This window comes from Peromyscus eremicus, chromosome 11 (assembly GCF_949786415.1).
Source record: "Peromyscus eremicus chromosome 11, PerEre_H2_v1, whole genome shotgun sequence".
Taxonomy (NCBI): Eukaryota; Metazoa; Chordata; class Mammalia; order Rodentia; family Cricetidae; genus Peromyscus; species Peromyscus eremicus.
Window position 1 is genome coordinate 15733036 of NC_081427.1, and position 22258 is coordinate 15755293.

The 22258-nt window shown below is 34.0% G+C and overlaps 1 protein-coding gene across 3 annotated transcripts in view; it reads right to left on the reverse strand.

Annotated features, from left to right (window-relative positions):
* Nucleotides 1-22258, reverse strand: part of Cdh18 (cadherin 18) — a 255064-nt gene that overhangs the window by 6713 nt on the left and 226093 nt on the right. For 2 of the 3 annotated variants that reach the window (XM_059276234.1, XM_059276232.1), the window contains one exon: nt 14454-14571. In XM_059276234.1, the coding sequence (XP_059132217.1) occupies nt 14454-14571 (118 nt within the window). Of the gene's footprint in view, nt 1-14453; nt 14572-22143; nt 22161-22258 lie in introns of all 3 variants that reach the window. The other variant, XM_059276233.1, reaches the window with a different exon arrangement.

Below are 22258 nucleotides of genomic sequence, written 5' to 3' on the forward strand. Positions count from 1 at the left end.
TTCTTATTCGGAATTGATTATGCAAGCCTATTGGAGGAATAAGCATAGATGTAATATTTCATGTGAAAACTAAAAGAATATTGTGCTGACTTAGAAATAGTGAAATTCAAAGGCATTGAAGTGCAATAATATCAAATATAATATTTTATTTATGGAGCTTTTTAATGGATAACATTGTGGGATTTTTCATGAATGTATTTATAGTAAAATACATTGTTGACATGAAGACTGTCTTTCCATCTCTGTTTCAGTAATGATAGAAGGCTACAGAATAGAAGTAGTAGAATGCAAATTACTATTGGCCATACAGTTTGGATATAATTTATTTAGTTAATTTTATGAACATCGTGTTTCTATATATTTATAAATCACACATAGCCAGTTGGTGGTGGTACATGCCTTTAATCACAGCACTTGGGAGGCAGAGGCAGGTAGATTTCTGTAAATTTGAGGCCAGCCTGGTCTACAGAGCAAGTTCCAGGATAGGCTCTAATGCTCCACAGAGAAACACTGTCTCAGAAAAAAAAATCCCACATAATGGATCCTAATATTTGACTACTTTTAGTAAATTACATAGAGTTAAAGTTAAAATAAGACATGTTTTAAAATATTTTAAGTGGCTAATAAAAATCCATTTAAAAGTCCAACATACCTTAGAAAATATGAAAACCACATGTTCCTGAAAGTGGAAAGCAATATATATACAGATCCCTAGCCATTTCAATGGATTCTTTGATTTTAGTAAGCCTAAGAGATACTTTTTGTACAAAGGACAGTAAAATAGACCATAGAAACAATCTTCGTAAACCCCACACAGCAGCAGAAACATTTGAGATTCTCAGCTGTGTGCCACTCATTAGGGCAAATGTTTAGGTTTTCTTTGTTATTTATCTGAAGACAGCTGAGAAGAGCTGCTTTATCCGGAAGAATAGGCAGGCTTTTACATTTCAGTGTTTGTAGGTTCTCAGGCAGCTCTAGCAGTCATTCATAATTTAACTCATGGAGCCCACACATGATACAGTTTTGTCTGGGTTTCCTGTAAAGCTTCACTTACATAATATGTTTTGATATGAACTCTACTCAGCAGGAGTTTGTCTTCTGCTGGTTTCTTATTACAATGTCATGGATTACAAAATCAATACCCAAATGAACTAACCTAAGGTGCACTCCTTCCATTGCATAATCTGCTAGACTGTCTAGTGAAGACTTACTCCTCCTTTATCTCTTGCCTCCCCCTTTAAAAACCTCCAAGAATGACTACAATCTCAAAGCTTCAACTCTCAATTCTGCCTGTTCACTTAGGTTTGCAAACACCCTGTGGCCTCACTTGTATGTCTGCCAAAACACCAACCTACCATCCAACATACCAGTATGTTCTCATTTGCACCCTGTAATGCCATCCCTTTGACCATCTGCCACCCATCTTCTTCATAAACCTTTAAATTACAAAGAAACCCGACAATCTAATAATTCTGATTTTAGATTCATAAAAAGTTGTGGAAAATTATGTAGTATTCACTATACTCTATTGACATGTTTTATAAATAAAGCTTTCAGAGGAGACTAGAAATCGATTTAAATTACTATTATATTATTTATATAAAATATAGTAAAGTAGCACTTTTGAGGTTTTATTTTTTTTCTTTTACTTTTGTCTGGCTGCTCTATCACTCTCATAAAGAAAACGTCTTGCAAAGAAGACAAAAGATTTTATCAACACTTTGGTAATGATCTCTGAAAACTCTTTAGTCTATTTTGACAATTAATTATACAGAAGGGTTATATGCATATACAATACTGTATATAAAAACAAAGAAGAACATATAAATGTATATGAATCAAAATTGGATATCATGTCATCCAGAAATCTCCTCATGAAAAACGTGATAATTTAGGTGACAGGTAAAAGAAGCAAACACTAGCAGGCAGGTGGGTGAATGCCAGTTTATACTAACACTCAGGAGGCAGAGAGAGGAATATGGAGGCTCATGGCCAGCTTGAGTCATGGCCAGGTCACCACCCAAGAATTATAACGATAGACATGTATCAAAAGAAAATGAGAAAGATAAGGTGGTGGTTAAGTATGGGGCTGTTACATGTTCAAATTTAAAACCCAAACAATGAATACTAAAAAAACCACAATTATGGCATAATAATAAAATGGTAGAAGTGAATGGTAAAAGTAACTGTGGTAAATGTTTGAATTTGAACTTTAAGGAACTCCTCTACTCATTATTAACCATACACATTTTTTTAGCACTAAAATGATGAGTCATTGCAAAAGAAAAAAATCATGTTTAGTTACTAGATGTTTAATCCTTGAAGAAAGTCTTTAGTCAGTTCTGGCGAATACATATTTCTACTCTTTAAATTTGTTGAAATGCTCATGACTATTTATGTAGATGTTGGGTCATAGTACTCCTACAATGTCGGGGTTCTTTGCAATAAATATAATGAGGTAAAAATAGGGCTGACTGTGTCTTCAGGGAAAAACAAAGCAACATGTCTGGAATGGTAAAAATAGATTTTTTTATAGTTTGTTTTCTATGATTTTTTTTGAAGTTTTGTTTTCATAGAGCGCATGAGTCAGTTTTCCTTTTGTTCTTGGGAGTGGGAGGAAAAAAGGTGAGAGACAGCGTGGGTTAGTAAACCAAGCATTGGGAAATGGATCAAAAGGGCCGCATCAAAACAACACAAAAAATCAGCAGTGCTTGAAACATTCAGAGAGAACAAAAGCGTATTTTTCCATCTATACTAAGACATCTACTAAAACTGCTTGCTAACACAGAAATTCACACATCCCTACTTTGGGGTCAGACGGTGCACACAGTGTTTAACTTTGCAGCATTCATGCTCAGAAAGTGTAAAGCCAGAGGACAGCATGGTTCTGTCAGGTGAAGCCAGATAAATGTTAGTAGCTGGTGACCCTGAGACTTGACTGGTAGGGGAAGGAGAGCCACAGTAGAATCAAAACATGTCCCAGCTCCTTGTTGACAGCAGTTAAGTGACTCAGCAGGGCACAGTGGCTGCCACATCCATTAGAGGATGTCTGATGTTTGGTTTGTAACTTAGGGGCGATTATGTGTGCACTATTTTGTTTAGGAATGGGAGAAATCACTAAATGTTTTCTTGAAACCCTGTGGATAAAAACAGAATTTTAAATGTTTATGCTCGGTGGAGAAATTAAGCACATTACAGCGCCAGCTGCGAGTTCTTATTTGAAGGCCAAAAATAAAACTATGGGGATATTGACTGCTATGCAGCTGACAATGCTAAAGAAATATAAAATAAGCTCTGAAAAGCTCCCAAGGTTTCTAATGGGCCTCAAACAAAAGGACTGCATTGCCATGCCAATGCACTGTGAAATTCGCAAGAAAGAGCATCAGAAGATACACTAAGAGCTGCAGAGTCAGGACAGAAATCATTTCCATATACAATGTCTGCTTAAAGTTCTCATTTAGTACAATTTCAAATGTCTCCACACAACCCATTATTCTCCTTTTCACTTAAATGATCTTTAAAAAATGATATCATAAGCAATTCATTGCATATTTTCCGATGGAAAATTAGTATTACAAAGAAGTAATTTTAAATGACACAGTGAAGGCAAAAATAATTGATAAATTTTTTAATAAATATTTTATAAATGATATTTATAAAGTCATTTGTTTTCTTATTATTTTTGAGATTAAAATATAGTCACATCATTTATCCCTCAATACATTCATCCAAGCAAACCCTCTTAGGTATGTATCAGTCCCTGCTCCCTTTCAAATACATGGTCTCTCCTTTTTTTGAAACTTGTAATATATATATATATATATATATATATATATATATATATATATATATTGAAAATCATAGATATATAAATACATACTTTAAATTGTGATATACATATCACTTAGGAATACCTATATTTATATATATTCCTAAATACATGAATTTAACCTGCTTAGTCTGTGTAAATTCTACTTTCATATATATATATATATATATATATATATATATATATATATACTCACCATTTGGTATTGAAAAATAAATCAGTAAATGCTTTTCTGGGGAAAACATTAATTTTTAAAAATATGATTGTATATATAACTTGAAAATACACATCAAATCAAGAATGTAGAGAACTATGGATGGATTAAGTATTTATGTTATTAAACTACTATCATTTCTCATAATAATACCATTGCACATCTTATTTGATATAGCGTTTATGATCAGGAATGGTAAGTGAACTGAGAAACTTCACATGTTCTAAACAAAAATATTTTCTTCATGACTTACAGTATTGAAATAGAAAATACAGTAAATACACAACAATACAAATTTATAAAATGTGTCACAAAGTATCTGTTCATGCACATATCCATGAAATAGAATACTAATTAAATTTTAAAGATCCAATGTGCTTTGTTACCCTGTGAATGGTTTAGACATCACTGTACAGAGGTATTGGTGGTCTCTTTCATTGCTAAAATCTGTAGGACTTACAAATACACTTTACAGTTAGAGTTAAGCCTAGGACTTAGTCTGGCAAACCTCTTTACATTAAATAAATCCTAGTCCCAAAAGACCCAACAGGAGGTTTCTGAAATAAATCAGATCCACCATGCTGACTAGGAATGACTTTATGTTAGAGGAATGGGCTGTTCTTCCATATTAGCCAAGGCATGAACAAACAGATCCCTAATGCATTCCATTAATGGCTTGTTGGCTGATATTATGACTACAGCTCAATTATTAGAGCTGGTAAACTAAGAGGCTAAATTTACTTAATGGAGAATTTTGGTGCTAAACTTAAAATTTTACAAGTTACTAAGGAAGGTTACTGAAGGAAAACGTGCATATCAATCAACAAACGTTTCACACATTTCTTCCTACAATTTTACAATTAATTTCTTTACCATGTTTTAAAATTCTTTTTAGATTTTTCATTTCATTTTATGTATGAGTGTTTTGTTGCATGTATGTGAGTGTGTGTGTGTGTGTGTGTGTGTGTGTGTGTGTGTATGTATGTGTATCATGTTCATAAGTATGTCCATGGATGTCAGAAGAGGGCATAAGATTCCACGTCATTGAAACTGTGGATGATTGTGAAGCGGCATGTGGTTTGCTGAGAACCAAATCTAGTGTCTCTGATAGAACTTTAACCATTTCTCCAGCTTCTTAACCTGGTTTAAATTTAAAATAAGACTGCATTACTAACAGCATATTATTTAAAGCCAATAAGCTCATTAAATTAAATCAAATATTCACAGTCTTTTTCATACTATATCTTATAAAATAATTATCCGGTTTTATTATCTTAATATATGTGATTAATATTTAATTAATGATCTAGGGAAAACAACATTTCAGAAGAACACTGATCATTTTTGTTTAGCATAGCATAAGTTTTCTAATGATTACAATTTGACTCTCGTTGCCCAGGAGCTAAATGGTAGATTCATTTAGTTGTTTTTAAGAATAGACAGTTGCATTTTATTTATGAATTATATTTCAAGAAGAACTAAAATGTGGCCAAGTCTCTGTAATACAATGCTTGCTAGATTTTTCTAAACAATGCATGGTATGATTCGTCTGTCACCTGTATAAACCTCTTTGTTCAAACGTGTTCTCTGTGTCACTCCATCTGGTCAAATCACATTCCTAATACATTTTAAGTGCAGCATGAATGCTCTCTCTGCAGTCACCTAACTGGCTTGCATTGCAAATCACACCTCACACAATTCTTGCTTCTTGAACCACACAAGGGCCATGGAAGCAGGAGTGGCAGGTGATTTAATTCCTTCGAATCCAGAATCCAGACAGCTTACACCACTGTCTGACACACTGCAGACTACATACCACTTTAAAGATTAAGTAGCAGAAGTGAAACAGTGTTAACCTGAGAGCTGACAACAGACTTTCTCTTAGAGGAAAAAACATTTTCCAAGATGGGAAGAGAGGTGCTATAGTGTGGTGCAGTGGGACCTAGAGAGATGCCTGATGAAGAACAGTATAAAATGTCAGTTGGACAGAAGAGGATATGAGTGTGCACCCTGCATTATTTTTAAAGAAAATGGGTATTTGTCTAATAAATGAGCAAAATAAAATTTTCCAAAACATGTTTAATATTTAATATGTTTTCTGTTTCTACTCTGTTATTCTTGATTTATAGGTATGTTCTATACCCAATCCATTGTTTCTGGGAGCAGAATAATTACATATTGAGTATTTCATACTTTGTATTTAAATATGTGAGAACTTTATCTTATTTTAAGTTGGTTGTGATGACCATATATTTTCATAATGGAATTTCATGAGAGGTCTTACATAGTTGTTAAATTTTCTGAGCATTCAGTGGGTGACTATGGCCTCTCAGCATTAATAAGAGACTACAGTTTAGGTAGCAGAGTGATTTTTATTTTCATTGAAGTCCTACCTCTAAAACTACTAGTAACTATTTGCTTCTAATTTGCAAATGATTATTTTAACTTCATTCAAATTGTTTAAAATTTGAATTTATTATCTGTAAATTTGTAAAATATGTTATCTATAAAGTTGGAGAAATTTCTGAGGGTATGTTCACATCATTGCTAAAAAGTTCTTTCTTTTATATTTTTTAATTATGATTACATCATTTCTCTCTTCTATTTCCTCTATCTAAACTCTTTCTTTCCTTATTCCTCTCCTTAGTCTTTTCCAAATTCAGGGCCTCTTTATATATGTTCATATAAATATTTATATACACATACATACACAAATACATATATGTGTGTATAAAATATGTATATACATACATATATATCTATATGTCTACATATACATATTTATAATTTCTAAACATATAAAGCACAACTTGCTCAATCTGTATAATGTTACATGTATGTAAGTTTTTAGGACTGATCATCTGGTGTGAAAAACCAACTGGTGTGCTTTTCTCCTGAGGAAGATCATTTCCACTGCTCTCAACATTTTTAAGTTGTCTGTGGTTCTTTATGTAGCATTGAGGACTTCTGGCTTCTCCTTGTCCACATTTGCATGTCTACTGTTGTTTTCCTTAAGATTTTTTTTTTTTTTTAGAATTTTGAAAGACTTTTTTTTTCATAGAAAATACTCTCTAGTGTACTCTATGAACTTCAGGAGTTCAATTTATTTAACCCCTACTACACTGGTTACTTTTCTGTCACTGTGGCAAAAGATTAAGAGAAAGTTAAGGAAAAAATGGTTTGTTTTAGCTTGCATGTCTAGAGGGATAGAGTTCATCATGGATGTGAAGGTGAGGCATAGAAGCAGTAGCTAGAAGCTGGATGAGCACATTTTTATCTACACAAGAGGAGATTGAGAGAGTTTTAAGTGAGGAAAGTTTTTAAACTCTCAAATCCATCTCTGATGAGATACTACTTCCTGAAGGTTTTACAACATGCTTTTAAAGAGCACCACCAACTGAGGACCACGTGTTCAAATTCATGAGCCTATGGAGGAACATTTCTCACTCTAAGTGGAAACCTGTTATGTTCTGTTACTTCCCACTTAGAACAGATTCCCAGAGACCCCAGATTTAAGCCAACACTGAAATATCTTCCTGGAAGCATCAATGCTGCTGTTTTGGATACATCCACATGACATTTTTATTTAGCCATCCATGTTTTCAAGTAAAGTAAGGAGAAATGAATTGAGATTGATATGAGATTATGTACTACTATTGCAGTCATTTCTCAGGACTTTCGGGTGTCTACTCATCTCATGAGAGCTAGTCTTTTAGTAGGGTATGCCTATGGATGCCTTCGGGTACAGTGAGCCAATTGAGCACACTGTACTCTTATGAGTGGGGAATTATAGCAGGTTTAAAAAAGTGACAATAGTAATATTGGGTAACAATAATGATTATCACACAGAGTTAAAAACTGCTATAACTAAAGTACTAGAAAGAATCCCACACCACACTAAATGTTCTCCAAAGTTGCCTCATTAATACACAGAACTTTCAGGGTCCTCAGTCACCCTAAGCTTGTTTCTGTTTCTGTCTGGCTTTCTCACTTTAGCCATTGTAAATAGGTTGGAATGTTTCAGGTCCTGAGCCAAATATATCAAGTTATCTTTAGCCCCCTAAATAACCATTAGCCGGGCAGTGGTGGCGCACGCCTTTAATCCCAGCACTCCGGAGGCAGGAGGCAGGCGGATCTTTGTGAGTTCAAGGCCAGCCTGGTCTACAGAGCAAGATCCAGGAAAGGCGCAAAGCTACACAGAGAAACCCTGTCTTGAAAAACCAAAAAAATAAGTAAATAAATAAATAATAAATAAATATCCATTAATTGTCCACTGCTGTTTGTGAGTTAACCTCACCTTGACTATGGGATAAACATTTGGGAATATAGGTAGCTTTCACTAAGACACAATGTAAACATGTATGAAAGCATCTGAGGCTTGTTGCCCAGAGTTTCTGACAGTTCTGTAACATCCTAAGTGATGTGTACACCAATGTATTTGAAGATACTGATACATAACCAATTTTTTCTTGTTATTCTAAGATTTTTATGAAGCTATTATCATATTGGAACATGATCATTGGGATAACCTAACGCTGTGTTCTCCAGCCATAGTCACTTACATTCGGAGCAGAAATGAATTATGCTACTCCCTTTGATTTGAGAACTGCATTTTTATAAAGCATTACCACCCATTCTAATCCTCATATATTTTGGAGATCTGTGTGCTGCTTCAAACCTGGGGTAAGGTTCTGAGTCAATTACAATTATCTTCTTTTTTTTTTTTTATTAAGAATTCTTTTATTCAGCCGAGCGGTGGTGGCGCATGCCTTTAATCCCAGCACTCGGGAGGCAGAGCCAGGCAGATCTCTTTGAGTTCGAGGCCAGCCTGGGATACCAAGTGAGTTCCAGGAAAGGAGCAAAGCTACACAGAGAAACCCTGTCTCGAAAAACCAAAAAAAAAAAAAAAAAAAAAATTTTTTTTATTCATTTTGCATATCAATCACAGATCCCCCTCTTCCCTCCTCCCACCCCTGCATCCTCCTCCCCTGACAATCCACACCACATTCCCTCCTACAAGAAGGCAAGCCTCCCACCAGGGGCAGTCAGCAGAGTCTAGTCCATTCAGTAGAAGTCCAAGCCCCTCCTCCAGCTTCCATGCTGTGTAAGGTGTCCCACCACAGGTAGTGGGCTCCAAAAAGCCATCTCATGAACCAGAGATGGCTGAAAGACTTTTAAGAAATTGTTCAACATTCTTAGTCATCAGGGAACTGCAAGTCAAAATGACTCTGAGATAACATCTTACATCTGTCAGAATGGGTAAGATAAAAAACATGGATAACAGCTTACTTTGGAGAGGATGTGGAGCAAGGGGAACACTCCTCCACTGTTGATGGGAGTGTAAACTGGTACAGCCACTTTGGAAATCAGTATGGTGGTTTCTCTGAAAATTGAGAATCAGTCTTCCTCAAGACCCAGCTAGACCACTGTTGGGCATATACCCAAGGAATGCTCAATCATACCACAAGGACACATGCTCAACTATGTTCATAGTAGCATTATTCATAATAGTCAAAACCTGGAAACAACCTAGATGCCCCTCATCTGAAGAATGGGTTAAGAGAATGTGGTACATTTACACAATGGAGTACTACTCAGAAGCAAAACCAATGACATTATGAAATTTGCAGGCAAATGGACAGAACTAGAAAATATCATCCTGAGTGAGGTAACCCAGATTCAGAAGAACAAACATGGTATGTACTCACTCATAAGTGGATACTAGATATAAAACAAAGGATAACCAGACTACAACCAACATCTCCAGAGAAGCTAGCTATAACATGAATTGCTAAAGGTCTTATTATAAAAAACATGGAGCCTGATAATGAGGTGAAAGCTGAAAGATCAGAGGAATAGAACAAGCCAGTCACCAGCTCATACCTCACCAACTCCATGAATCCTCTGACTGAAATCCTCAGCCTGCAGAGAGTCTCAAGAGAGCAAGTTCCTGTTTTCTCAGACTGAAAGCCTCTGAGTACTCACCCAAAAGATCTCAGCTGAACTTCTTAAAAGCCTCTAGTTCCTGGTCCCCACACCTTATATACCTTTCTGCTTCCTGTCATCATTTCCTGGGATTAAAGGCATATGTCCTTCCCAAGCAAAGACATGACATCTCAAATGCTGGGAGTAAGGGTGTGTGCCACTACACCTGACTCTGTTCCCAGTGTGGCCTTTAACTCACAGAGATCCAGAGCAATCTCTGTCTCTCGAGTGATAGGATTAAAGGCGTGTGTGTCGCCAATGTCTGGCCTCTATGTCTAATCTAGTGGCTCGATCTGTCCTCTGATCCCCAGATAAATTTTATTTGTTAGAGCATAAATAAAATATCACCACAGCTAGCTAACAAGGAGGACCCAAAGTAGGACACATGAATTGTCCTGGGAAGGGGAAATAGATGAGATCTCTATTATCTTCTAAATTTCAAAGATTTTAGCATACTAGGAACATATCCATCCTAGCAAAGACAGTAATCATTGAACAATGCCTTCTTTTCCAAGCTGAGGTAATATCAAATCTGTTCAATGAAATTATTCCCAAATTAACATGGGCTTTTAGAATAAAGTAGGGAGAAAAAGTAGGGCTTGGGCCAAATTTTACTCCACTTATTACAAAAGAAACTCTGAATATGGGAAGCAAGTGTCTGTTTAGTGAGAGAGAGAACCAGAGCAGCAAGATAATTAGGCAGATTAAGGTTCCAGAAAGGAGAATGTGGAGAGATACTTGACAAACAGCAAGGAGTGATTTGTTCTACCTCCAGTTTCTTCTGCTAGGAACCACTATGGATTCAAGATTATACACTGGAGCACAGAGCAATAATGAGAGCCTTTTAAAAATTCCAGGGTTGGTACTCAACCTGGAAATGAAAGGACCTCAAGTGGGTGTGACTGATTTTCCCTTGAAGACTTTTTCTAACAAGGAAGATCCAGTTGGAAATTACTTTTAGAAGTCTATCAGAGCTAAAGCCCTACACTAAAACAGAGAAAGGACAAAAGGACCTCATTAGGCCTGTCTTGGTATTGAGCATGCAATGAATCTAGGAGCACTGTCAAGCACAATCAAATTCTTTGGAAGATACTCCAGATTTACTGTTTCTAGGAACAGAGAAAATCAGCGATGAGTAGAATCTACTCAGCTCACCTTCTGATTGGATTCATTTGAACATGTTTGGATGGGTTTTGGGAGGAATAGTGTATTAACATGAAAACATAGTGTCGAAGTTTGAAATTTTCAGTCCCTTCCACAGTGTTGTTGGGAATTTAACCAACAATACATTATTGCTGGGAGTTGGGTCCTACTCAGCAGTTTATAGATCTGTTCAGCTGGAGTGGATTTATGCCATATTGCAAAAAGCTCCTTTCAATGGGTTCTCTCCTTTGTTCCTCTATCATGTGGGAGATAGTGTCTTCCATTTCATACAATGCAAAAACTCCATCTTGGAAGCAGAGAATGCTCTCTCTACCTTCCAAAGTAGCTTTAGGTTTGTGAGAGAAAAAATTTACTGTTTTCCAAGTTTCCCTCCTCAAGTACATTGTTAAAGAAAATTGCAAGAGAGAGTGGTGTAGTTTCCAGGCTATGTGTTCACAAATATGTCACTAGACACATGAGGAAATATGTCCCATTATCATTAAGAAAACAAACAAAAAGCATATTAACAAAGAACAAGATTGGAATCTGCTCCTGTAATTAGATTAGGCTGATATCCAATATCACTCTTAAGACAGATATGTTCAAGAAAATACACAAAAAATTAAAAGATGCATCAGTGTCTTTCATGTCTGTCACTTAAAAATGGCCACAAACCAAACAGTGAGTGTTTGGAACACATTTTCTCTGACAGACCTCCTGCTTCCCCAGCAGATCATTAGCTCCATGCTGGTGTTTTCTTTCAGTATATTCCCAGCATATGTCACAGTGAGTAATGAAAGCTAAGGAAACCCGAATAACTCTTAATAAATAAATGAAACATTTTTGATGATTTTAGTTTTTCAATTCCCCCATAAATTAGTAGATTACAAATTAACTAGTAATAAAATATGTAAGAAAACATGCAAAGAAGGAAGAAAACCTGAGCATCGTATTAAATCATGTTATTCAAAATGGAGTTCATAACAAATGGGAATCTTACTATAATTCAGATGAAGGAATACCCTTTTAGCTAGTACAAGGAGCCTAGTTATCTCTTATTAATTAATCTATGCCTAAGGAATACTATAATGTCTCTCTAAGATGAAATATATATATATTCTTTTTTATTAAAGAGGCACTTTACAAGTGCATTATAGAATTCTTATAGGATTAATTCAAGTACCATATAGTTTCTTATAGAATTTAGTTCAATGATGAACCAGTTATTGTGGGGGATTCTGTCTTCATAAACTTTCAACCTACTAACATGACATCATGTATAAATGCTCAAAGACAGCGCAGTGTTCCTGAATGAAGAGCAAGGGATATTTTACATATGTTCTACTGAGCAGAATACATTTCGATAGTTTTTCATGTTATTATAGGATGCATAGGGATGATGTGCAACAGACTAGGTGCATGAGGAAAATACAGTGGAAAGCATCCAGGGAAAACTGCCTTCTCAGACAAACATCTTGTGCAGGAGGTAGTACTTTGAAAGGAATGTCCTGACATCACTAACCAAAAAAACCCAAAAAAAAAACCAAAAAAAAAAAAAAAAAGATACTCTATCCCTGAATCCTAAGGTTATCACAAAATGATTATTAATAAAAATGATTCTTTGGCCTTCTCACAATCCATTTTCTATGAAAAAAATGAAAGCACTTATTGATAAATCTTATAATACTAATTGTCTCAAATTGTTAGTTTTTATATCTTTCTCTTAAGACGAGAAATAGAAGCGCCTAGTTCCCATAAGCTATGAAACTTGGATTACTACAATATATCTTTACTGCCCATTCTTAATTTGGTTTCCACTTTTCATAGATGTTGACATCATAAAGATATCATCTACTTCATTTTCCTCATTCTGGTACATCGCCAGCCTCAGGCATTCAAGACTCACTCAACTTCTGTTTAAATCATTGAACCAATCTCCTTTTCTGATGTTAAACTTTCATCATCGTTGATTTAAATCTGGGGAACAGTGGACTATAACTCTTTACAACAGGACCAGATGTATCATGTCTAAGCTCACCAAACACTCCCTGTGCTTATTCTTGCTGCCATTGGAGTGGTGGTAATGGCAGGGGTGTTGGAAAGAGCAGGAAGTGGATTCTGGATGTACTTCTGAAAACATACTCACACATCATAAAAACTGACATAGAGAGTTTCCAATCTATACCCAATGAATATGTTAGATGATTTTATATCTACACTAGAAAAATTGTTAGACTTATTTCAGTGAACTACTTCATTTGTGTGGGAAGTAAAAGAAAATATCACTGCTGAAATTTGATAATATCATTACACCATTTTCTATAAATATGTATTTTATTTAGATAAACAGAATATGTACACATTTTATTGTGGTACTGTTCATAAGTCTCAATTCTGCCCAGAGTTAACTATGTGTTTTATATTTGCCCCAACATATGCAGAGAAAGGATACATGTTCCTTATAAGACTGATATACTATTGTCTCCCGTCAGGATTTTATACAAAATGGTAAGTCCTAGATCATAGCATATTCAAATCAACATCATAAACATTTGGAGGGATGTTGGTGCTAATCAGAAAATTACATATACTAATTACCTTTCAATATCCCCCCCAATAAAACAGGGTCTTAAATAAAACCTTGAGGAACAAATAATCTAAATAATGATATATTTCCATAATTACTAACTTGGGTGGGTTCTTTTTCTCCATATAAGACAGAAAATTGAATAAAAGTAATTTTAAAAATATATACTATAAACTTTTTAAAACAACAATATCCTACAATTACAAATATTTTCTGTCCATCTTTTAGAATACATTTACCATAACAAGAGACAATGCAATTTGTACAGCACTTCTGGTTAGTTTTCCTAATGCAGCAAATAATTTTCAAATATTACATCTGATTTCGTGGCTCTCTTTGGGACATATTTTTCACTTTTCCTAAATTAAATATATTTTGCCTTCTAGCAGTTGCTGCAGTAATTATAAACACGTTTATCAGCTAATATTTCTCTTACAATTTGCCCAAGAGCACACTGCATGTACATTTCTTGCTTAAAGAAATACTGAGTAAATTCAATGAATGTTATCCGTATATATGGTTCAGTTTTAAATACAAGCTAGTCACAGATCATAACACGCTAACATCAGGTTGAGTTTGAATGTCGGTTTGCAAGCTGTTCCTGGGTATAGAGGAATGAGACGAATCTAATAATGCCTGTACTCTGCCAGTCAAAACAGAAAAAACATAGATAAACAAAACATATCTATGTTCACCTTCATTATCCTTAAGTGTAAAGTTTGGGTTCACGGGTAGGCGCTCATCAAGGAAGAAATTAAACCTTGGTCCATTGGCAAAGTCATCTTTATCAGTGGCAGTGATGGTGTGAATAACCTAAAGAAAAGACAGACACTAACAGTAACTTTAATTTGTTTATTCCTTTGATTTAATTATACTGTCATTTTAGTTGTTGTAATTAACGAATTTTAAAGATCTATTTTCCAATTCAAGTGTTTAAAATTAAACACATTAAAGAACCAATTAACTGGCTTACCATCCAAGATTTTAGGAAAAGAGTTTTAGTTTAATTTATAAAAACCCACACTCTTATTTTACATAAAGATATACAAACAATTTGATTTTATTTCCTTTGTGTACCATGATACACTGGGGCTTATATTCTTATGACTCACAATTCCTTAAGGCTAAGTGGTTATAAAATTTCGGTGAAGCACATTTTTTTTAAACAGGAAGCATTTTGCATAAATATAACATTCCAGTGTCCCGGGAGAAGAGTGTTGCTATAGAGGTTGGTCTCTGTCCAAAAATGTAGGAACAACACAGCCCCGTCCTTAACGATTCAAGAGAAGCAAGAAAGGACAGTGTCGGCCCTAAATTTCCTATGAGAGAAAACTGAGTCCCATGAACTGTGACATGCCCGTACACTAGAACAGTGCTGTAGGTGACCACAGAACTTTCAGTGAGGCACTGATGAAATTTGACCTTTATGGTAGCTCCGGCAAAAGAGAGAATACGAATTCTAATTACCTTGACCAACACTACCCTAAAAATATGTACCCAAACAAATGAAAATGTGTGATGTTTCCTCTTTTAGAAATTATTATCCTAAATATTCAGATTATCAACTTCTTGTTTTCAATCGAAGAAAACACTAAAATCGGTTCTATTGATGATATAGAGTATGAAAACACAAAAATAATACAGCAAAAAAATCTAAATCCCTCTCTTTGTAATGAAAATATTGGTTGGTAAATGAGATAACTAAGACAAAATAGAAAAAAAATAGAACCAAGGCAATAACAATAGCCTGCCTTTGTGTCATGAGATGCAGGAAGTATTTATACTCTGGAAGTGGTAGATGATTTCCATACATTCTCAGGTCTCCCTACACACCCCTGCCATCAGTCATCAACCCCTGAGATTTCTGTGGGAAAGAATTCCTCAGCCTCCATCCTGATTTGCAGAGAAAGAAATCTCTATGGTGCTTTTGTAATTTATTTCATTCTAGAGGATTTACTTTAGAGATAAAAGTTCTTCCTGCTGTTTTACTCTTCCATGTTAAGTACAACTCCTTCTCCACATAGATTCCTTTTTCCAGTTTGACTTTTGATTCCAAATAGACAAATGCGCTGATGAAGAATCAAAAGCAATCTCAACTGCACAGAAAGCTTCAAATAGAGTTCAAAATGTTGTGCCGACTGAGCAATATATTTGCATTCTCTACACATCGGTTCTTACTTAATATAATCTAAGTGAAAATCATGTTTTATTTTAAAATTTGTTTTCAGGGTTAAATACACTCAAACATCACACCTCATGTCTTAGTGCCCAATTCACTCACAGGCAGCAGGCACATGCACACTGAAACACACGCATGCACTCTCACATGCTCATGCATTTATTGTACACACATTGACAACATACAAAATATATATTTCTTTTATCATGTTTCAAAACTAATCTTATACCCATGATGTTCATTATGATTCTTTAGTTTTTAATACTACTTTCCTTGAAATATTTTTTAACATTATAATCTATTTGCCAATTCAGTTGTTAACTAAGAGTAGAATTTTGGAAGGATAGGCAAAGAACAATTCATCTAGACAAACTGAGTATTTTATTTTGTGTTTACAGGGAGTATCATTTTCTTTACTAGTCATTTCATAATAAACTTATAAATAAGTTGAATATGTTCTAAATCCTAGAGTCATAAGCTCCTTTGTGGTAATTCTGGGGTAATTAATCTTGCATTGTGTTCTCTATTTTTTTAGTCTTTCTATAATATCCTTTCCATTTTTACACAAATAATTTTATATTTGAACTCAACAAGGAGCTCATTAATGACATCTGTTGGCTTGAAACAACCTCCAGTCACACCCACGGTACAAACAATATTACAATGTGCTTCTCATGTCCTGTGCACCTGATACTTTTGCATTATTGATAGTCAAGGGCAAGCATATTTACATTTTTATTCACTTAATTTTGTAGTCATCCTTTCCTCTCCTTTGTACTTATGACTTCTTTTTATCCATTCGTCTATGTAATTATTACTTCATTATTCCTTTATTAAAATATATGAGTAATCCATGTTGGGTATTTTATATCATTTTAAAATCTAGCACATAGCTAGACAACTGACAGTTCTCCATAAGCAATATTTTCAGGGTTTGTATTTTATTCACAGCTTTGAGGGCTTTCTATTTCTGTGATTGCAGGGCAAGGTGCAATCTCTCACAACTTGGTTTTGATTCTCATGTTTTCCTGGATTCACACAAATGTTCTCAGTCACGAAGCCAAGCTTGGATTAATGCATGATATATTTTGGTTATTTTTTAAGATGTGAAAGACAGAAAGCCATAGAGCTGATTTACCTTTTGAAAGTGGAATCCACTTGATAGTCACTAACTACAAGCTAACAGATACTAAGAAAATTTTGACAATATCTGAAAACAAATGTCACTGTTTTTAAAATTGTATTGACTATTGTGTATTGATATGAGGGTATATTATTAGGAAAAATTCAATATCCTATGTTTAAATGAATATAAATTTTCTCCCTGGAAATGCACTTTTATATTTTTCTTTGGTTACTTCATTTTTATTTTTCCATATATACTGAGCCAGTACCTTGAGTCTGGCCCATGGTGTAATAAACAAGCAGTCTACTAGAGAGGTACATTGCTTGCTGCCTACAATTTTGTAAAGTGCACTAACCTCAGCCCTCACACTCAATATGGAGTCCTAAGAAACACTTAATATGCTGTTTAAGTTAATCAACGATTTTGATTGTTTATCAATATCAAATCCTATATGAGATCACCAAACCTCATTTTATAATAATATGAACCTTTGTAGGTTAGGTGGATTGAATCATGATAGACTATAAATCTGTAATCAAACATGTTATATTTTCATATGAAGTTACATAATTAATAAGATGTATGTGATATGACAGAGGCTATGTAAGTAATAATTTTTGTTTCATTTTCATATATTTTCTGATATAGGTTAGGCTATCCTGGGCTTCTATCTTTTTATGTAGGATGGAGGAATGGAGACTTCAGATCCTCCCACCTCCACCTCCTTCATGCTGAGATTACATGCATGGGACATCACACCTAATTAATTCCTGAGCTAGCAATAGATCTCAAAGCTTCTTCGTGCTAGACAAGCACTTGCCCAACAGACCTATATTCTTAGCCAAGAAATGACTTTTAATGTTAGCTAACCCTGAGCTTGTTCTTTAATATAAAGTAAAAAGACAACAGTATATTTGATATTAACAAAGGAAGTTTCCAGTTTAGGCATATGCATGCTTTTGGATTCACAGTGGTTTGGGAATTGACTACAAATTTCATGCATACCCGACTTTCTGTTTGATGTGGTTTAATGTGGAGTAACGCATTGTTGCTATTTATATTGGTGTTTGATTTGACCTGATCTTGATATTAAGCAAGTTTAGACCTTTACAAAGTGAATGTTTCTACCATAGCAACATCCCAATACATTTTGGTGCTCAACACCCTAACAAGAAGATCTTCAACCTTATAAACAACTGTTGCAGACTCTGTGTTATTCCCCTTCAAGGAAAACATAAATAGACTTCTGCAAAATTATTACAGAACTCAAAGTTTAAATACTATCATATGTCAATTCTGGGACAACATTTATGAAATTCCATCGAAAATGCTATCATTCCATCCAGAATGCAACAGAGAAAACTGAAATGTCCAGAAGGGTTTATCTGTTAGGGGCAAATCACAGAGTTCAAAAGGATCAGTGATGATTCACTTAAATATTGTGAAAACTATACTTAAAGATACTTTTTTTTTCATCAGAAGGTAATGTTCACTTTGATACCAGAGTTGGAAACACGCCAAACATCTCTCTCTCTCTCTATATATATATGTATATATACTTAAAGGTATATATATATATATATATATATATACATATATATATATATATATATATATATATATACTAAGTTTTTCCCAGGAAAAATTTTAATCAGATGATTAAATCTGATTCAAAGGACAAATATTACATGTGTCTTCTCATTTTGAGTACTAGATTACTAAACATTTCTTTTAGGGTAGTTTGATTAGTTCCTTGAGAATTTTATTTTGATCATATCACTCCATCCCTCAGCTCCACATGAGCTCTTGGTTCTTAATGGGTATAGAGAAGTAAATACATATCATTACCAATCAACTAGAAGCTATCTAGGGTTCCTAAGGGAACTAATGGAAACTAGGACAAGAAGGGGGTTGGTAGGAGCATGTGGGGGATGATGAAACCATATTTCATACTCATATATACATGACCTTACGAAATCAAGTCAAGAAGATAAAAAAATAAAATAAAATGCAAGAGAACACCATGATGATCGAAATCTAGCAGGCTAGCAATGCAGTGAGAGGAGAGATTTCTTAAAGGTACTGACAAAGTGAACTTCCACATGCACAAGTAGGGAGCAGTGGAGAAAGTCTGGGTCTGAAATCCAGTCAAAACCAGTTCACATATGACCCATGTGAACTGACAAACTGATTATTTCTGAGCATCATTTCTTCCTACTTCAAGTATTTGGCCATGAGCCAGTATGTATATGCTATACTACTAAAAGGGAACATACAATATTTCTGAACTTCCAAATGGTTTCACAACCTCAAAAGGTATTTATGTATACAATTAAAAGATACACATTTTCATAGGTGCTCAGTGTGGTGGCACATGTCTTTTTTTTCTCCTGCCAGCCTTTGGAGGTAGTGACAGGAGGATCTCTCTGAATTCCAGGCCTGTGTGGTCTATACAGCAGGTTTCAGATCACACACTGCTACACAGTGAGACCCTGTTTCAAAAGTAAATCAAAATTAACTATGATAGTATAATAATGTAATAAGTAGCATTTGGGTTTTCACTCAGAAAAAAAGTTGACTTTTATTAAATTAGCTTTATTAAATGCTTTGTATTTACCTACCTGACCTGATTATTTTTTTTCCATTTTAGTGTATTGTCTTTCCTTTATTTGGTTTAATCAATGCACCATTTGTGACACCTTAATTGTATTCAGAATGGAGATCAGCACTATGTAGAAAAATGAACATTAATACCAAAAGCTGTCTACTAATGTTATTGAAAGATGAGTAACTGCTGTAATATTTTTTCTAGTCTTTGCTGTCATTCTCTTTGAAGACAGTGTTGTGGAGATATCCTTTTTACATGCAATCCATTTAGTTAAAAAAAAGTAGGCAGTCTTTCTAAGCTATCTAAAAATTAAAAATAAAGAAGTAAATGCATCAATTCAAAATTTTAAAGTCATATAATTTTAATTTTTTACTAGCATTCTATACGCACAAATAGTATAGTTCTCCTACACTATTTGTGATACTGTAGTTTACTTTCTCTCTTTTAGTTTTCTTGCCATGATCTTCTATTTCTATGAGATCTTCAATATTTTTTGAGAGAGGTGGTCTAGCTCCATTTCATTTATTAGTGTTCATAAATAATCTGTTTCTATGTCATATAGCTTAATCTATTGTAGTATCAAAAATAAATGTATAATTTAGTTTGCATTGTTTTATTTTCTTTCCATAATATGAATTTGAATTAAAATTTTGCCAATAACTATGGAATAATTTCTGTGTATTTGATATGGTATATGTGCACCATCATTCTTATTAAATATTCTTAATAATTTTCTATTTTATTCTTATAAAAGAACATTTAGCTATATATTCCAGAGGATAATATTTGGGTAATATTTTTAACTTTCAACATATAATATAGCATAAAAAGAATGAGGAGAAATATATTTTTCTAATATTTAAAACTTTGTAGTCTAGCCAATATTAAAAATTTGGTATACATTTTGTGAAAAGTTGAAAATATGTATCAATATAATATGAGAATAGCGTATTTCCCATTACATAAAGCTTGACAATCATGATACCTAGTTTGCAATATCACTGTCAAAATGGTATGTGAATATAATATCTATTGCTGAGATGAATCCTCAGACTACCCCACTGTTTATGGTTTTGCATCTATTTCTTCTTCAATTTAAAATAATGTATATCTAAATGCATCATTGAATGCTATTTTGTGTACAAACTTTATTATGATAATGAAATCTGCCTCTAGATCATTTTATTTGATAAAGTTTATTTTTCTATGATTGCATATACATGTGTATATCTATAAACATATGTATGTATTGAAATTTTTTTATAATTTCCATCTTTCTTTTAAGATAGGATAACAGTATCTGTTATGTAACAGACTATTAACTTTTTTCCATTGGAATTTCTTTAGGTCACAGCACTCTGTACATACTGAAACAAGGAAAGACTCAACATTATCCTACCACTAATAGCCTAGTTCTGTGTATATGTACATGGATTACCTCATTTTTTAGAGTAACATGGTTATTTCTTTATCTTTTTTTATTTTCTAAGAATCAATATATTTTCTTCCTTTGAAATAAATACAAACCAGTTTGAAAGGTAGGGGATTCTATGGGAAAAAGAAAAGTAGAGACATGCTCCATTCTTTTTTTTTAATCTTATTTCTAATAAGTTTGTGCTTTTTTCTTGTAGTAAGAACTATTTTCATTTATGGGATTTTCTTGGATTTATTACTGAGGAACATGTAATGAAACTATAATTAATGGCTGTCTCCATGTTTTGTCAATTTTAAGTTATTTTTTATTTTTGTTTTTATCTTTTCTCATGAAACATCAGCTCATAGTATTATTCTTGCTTTGTTTGTGTTATGTGTTCATTTTAAATTTCATACTTAATATCAGGAGAAAGATAGGTAGTTGTATAAAATTACACATAAATATTTCATGCAATCTCTTCTGTTTCCCATAGAAATAAGATATTATGCAATGGTGTCACCATGTATGTTTTGAAATTAATGAGGACATGACTAGGAACACCCATATCATCTTAATAATATTACATCATACTATCATATTTGGGGAGGGGTCACATCTCCATCTTTATTCCCTGTCCTTTAACCTCCAGCTAACAATAATATGTTTTCTGGCTCCTCTATACTCCTGTGATTCTAAAAGTCACCCAGTTTAGACTAAACATAAACATATATATTGATCTGTCAGTATTAAGATGAGTAACCAGTTTACATGCTAAGACGCTTCTATTGATTATTTTATATATATGCATATAAAAATAAATACTATTTCATCATGAGCTTCATAAAATTTTAAGTAATTTTGAGTGGTGTACTCCTTCTGATGAACCCACATAGGTTCAAAGTTGTTTAATGCAGTACTTTGATACTTTCTCCCTTACTGGATTTACCTGTAGCTGACAATTTTTAAGGTGGACTGCAAGAATACACATCCTTTTCTAATCCCTTTTCCTTAAGTGTGAAAAAAACCCGTGTCTCTCATTATCAACCAAATCTGCCAACCAAATCTGCCAATGGAACTGATGATTACAGTGTGGAAGACAACTGCTTTGCTATGTGTAGGAGGAGCTCACTTTATGCCGCAGACAAAGTAAGCAACTGGCTTTGTAGAGAAAAT